The 2,520-nt window shown below is 39.1% G+C and overlaps 1 protein-coding gene across 1 annotated transcript; it reads left to right on the top strand.

The window, feature by feature from the left end:
• Positions 1-309: 309 nt before the first annotated feature.
• On the top strand, positions 310-2,263 carry LOC100342528 (solute carrier family 25 member 36; the record flags this gene model as incomplete). Its single annotated transcript, XM_051843971.2, has 1 exon — positions 310-2,263. A coding segment is annotated over one exon (558 nt), but the record flags the coding sequence as incomplete, so codon positions are not given.
• Positions 2,264-2,520: the final 257 nt, after the last annotated feature.

Here is a 2,520-nt window from a genome sequence, read left to right as displayed (position 1 = left end):
GGGCTTAGTGCACTGGAGATCTTATACCTCCCCCCATCATGATCGAGGAGTGAGCAGGACTCCCAGAGGTGGGGCTGTGTGCTTCCACTTGCAATGCACAGACACACAGCAGTTCATTGTAGAGGGAAATATCACCAAACTGCAAGGAAAAGCTGAATGGTGTATTTGATCCTGATTTTACACAGGTACACATGATTTCAGCTGCAATGGCAGGCATTTACTGTACATTTCTCCCGAGAAAAGAGTGAGATCGTGTCATCTCATGCTCCCCATCCGCAGGTCACTTCCTGTAGAAATATGGACTAACTTAAACCTCGTTTTACTGCGATCACAGCAACTAACCCCATCTGGCTTATAAAGACTCGGTTACAACTTGATGCAAGGAGCCGTGGGGAAAAGCGATTGGGTGCTTTTGAATGTGTTCGCAAAGTATATCAGACAGATGGACTTAGAGGATTTTACAGGAGCATGTCTGCTTCCTATGCTGGCATATCAGAGACTGTTATCCACTTTGTTATTTATGAAAGTATAAAGCAAAAACTGCTGGAATGTAAGACTGCCTCTATGATGGAAAACGATGAAGAGTCTGTGAAGGAAGCATCAGATTTTGTGGGAATGATGCTAGCTGCAGCCACCTCAAAGACTTGTGCCACAACTATCGCATACCCTCATGAAGTTGTAAGAACAAGACTACGTGAAGAGGGAACAAAATATAGATCATTTTTTCAGACACTGTCTTTGGTTGTTCAAGAAGAAGGTTATGGGTCTCTTTACCGTGGCCTAACAACTCATCTGGTGAGACGGATTCCAAACACAGCCATTATGATGGCCACCTATGAATTGGTGGTGTACCTACTCAATGGATAGCAGTGCGGGGCTGCTCCAGAGAGGGGAGACCAAAAGATTGCAGTGGACCATGGAGTATCCAAGCCAGCGTGGCGGACGGAAGAAAAGTAGTTTGGGAACATGTAACTATGCCTAAGTGGAAGTTTGGTTGTAGGAATTTAAGTAACCATACCGCATTACTTGATCTTTCAGTAATGAGGGAAAGAAAAACCTTGGCTGCCTCCAAGGAAATGCCTCTCAAAGCACTCCTTACGCAAAATTGCCATTTTCTCTACCATGTCCACCAGATGCAGTTGTGTTTCATTGATTTATGGCAGTCAGAGTATAGTGTTTATTCCATGAGCACGCACTTCTCCAATATTCTAAACACGTACTGTAACTATCCAAAGATAGTATTGGCAGTCATAAATTTCCAATTTCTGGCTATTAATTCCTGTAAAAGTGTTAAGCAACAACATTAGGGAGAGCCTTGGTATTACTGTCACATTTTCCCAAGAAGACCTTGCTCAATATTTTATGTTCAGTTATTTGGCTTTGCAGTCACTTTTTACAGCCAACAAGATAGCATCTAAATATCTTACATATTTTTAACATTAAATTTTGATTTCCAGAGCTTACAAGTGTTTGATCTTTTGCATAATGTGGATTTTAAATTGTTTGCCAGTGTATCCAACTCACATGGTAATGGTTTGGGAAGATGAAATAAACTAGTAAAATGTTGATTCTTGACCATTTCAGTGACTTGAGCATGTCCTCATATCTTCCCTAATTGTATGGTACATGAATGAATGCAGTAGTCTTTTCAGTGACTTACTGGATATAAACTTGACTTTCTACCTATTTGTCACACCTTAGTATCATTACAAGTGGAAAACATACACCACTTCTCAATTTTTCTGTACTTGTTTTCACTTTAAGAATTTGAGCCCTTGAGTTGTTTTCAAGCCCATGTAGATTACATTTTAATTATTTTGTAGAGAAACTGGTTAATTTTCTGTTTGGCCCTTGCAAGTTTTTATTTTAAAAATAACATACTAAAACTAATATGTGGGACAGTAACAGTATTAAAGATGAGGGCCCTCTGCATCTGATTCAGTGGGTAATGCTCTTAACTGACTTAGAGTTTGGCAAAAGAACAAGCTGCTTTTGACAAGAAATTTATTCTGTGCTGATTTTCCGAACGGTAAATCATAGCATTCAAGTTAGTTTGGGTTAAATGTATTAACAGGATATAACTTTTAAATTTTGCTATTGAGACAACTGTACCTTTTAATACTTTAAATGTATTCTATATATGGCCCTTATGAAGCTATCTGTTGTAATTCTGTAAGAGACTTTGCCTATGGATGTCGCTATACTGGTGTATAAAATGTCTACAATTAAACTCCAGTGTGGGATTCATTTCAGTAGACCTTAACTGTGCATTTTGTGCAGTGGCTTTATCTGCAGAATGACTCCTTGTGAACGCACTTTGTGGCCTTGTTTTGAGGTATGAGAATAGAGAATTTCATGATAAAATTATATTTTTTAAAATATTAGTCGTGTATTGGGCAGAAACAGTGTTGCTAACTTTTTTGGGGTTTTAGGTATATTGTTTTGGAGACCTGCAGTATACATGTCTTAAGTATTCTGTGTGCCCTGTAGTGCCCCCGACACGATTGCCAGCTTACGTTG

The sequence above is a fragment of the Oryctolagus cuniculus genome, chromosome 6 (genome assembly GCF_964237555.1).
Source record: "Oryctolagus cuniculus chromosome 6, mOryCun1.1, whole genome shotgun sequence".
Lineage (NCBI taxonomy): Eukaryota > Metazoa > Chordata > Mammalia > Lagomorpha > Leporidae > Oryctolagus > Oryctolagus cuniculus.
The sequence above is the reverse complement of the archived record's forward strand: the minus strand, read 5'-3'. Positions and strand labels throughout refer to the sequence as shown.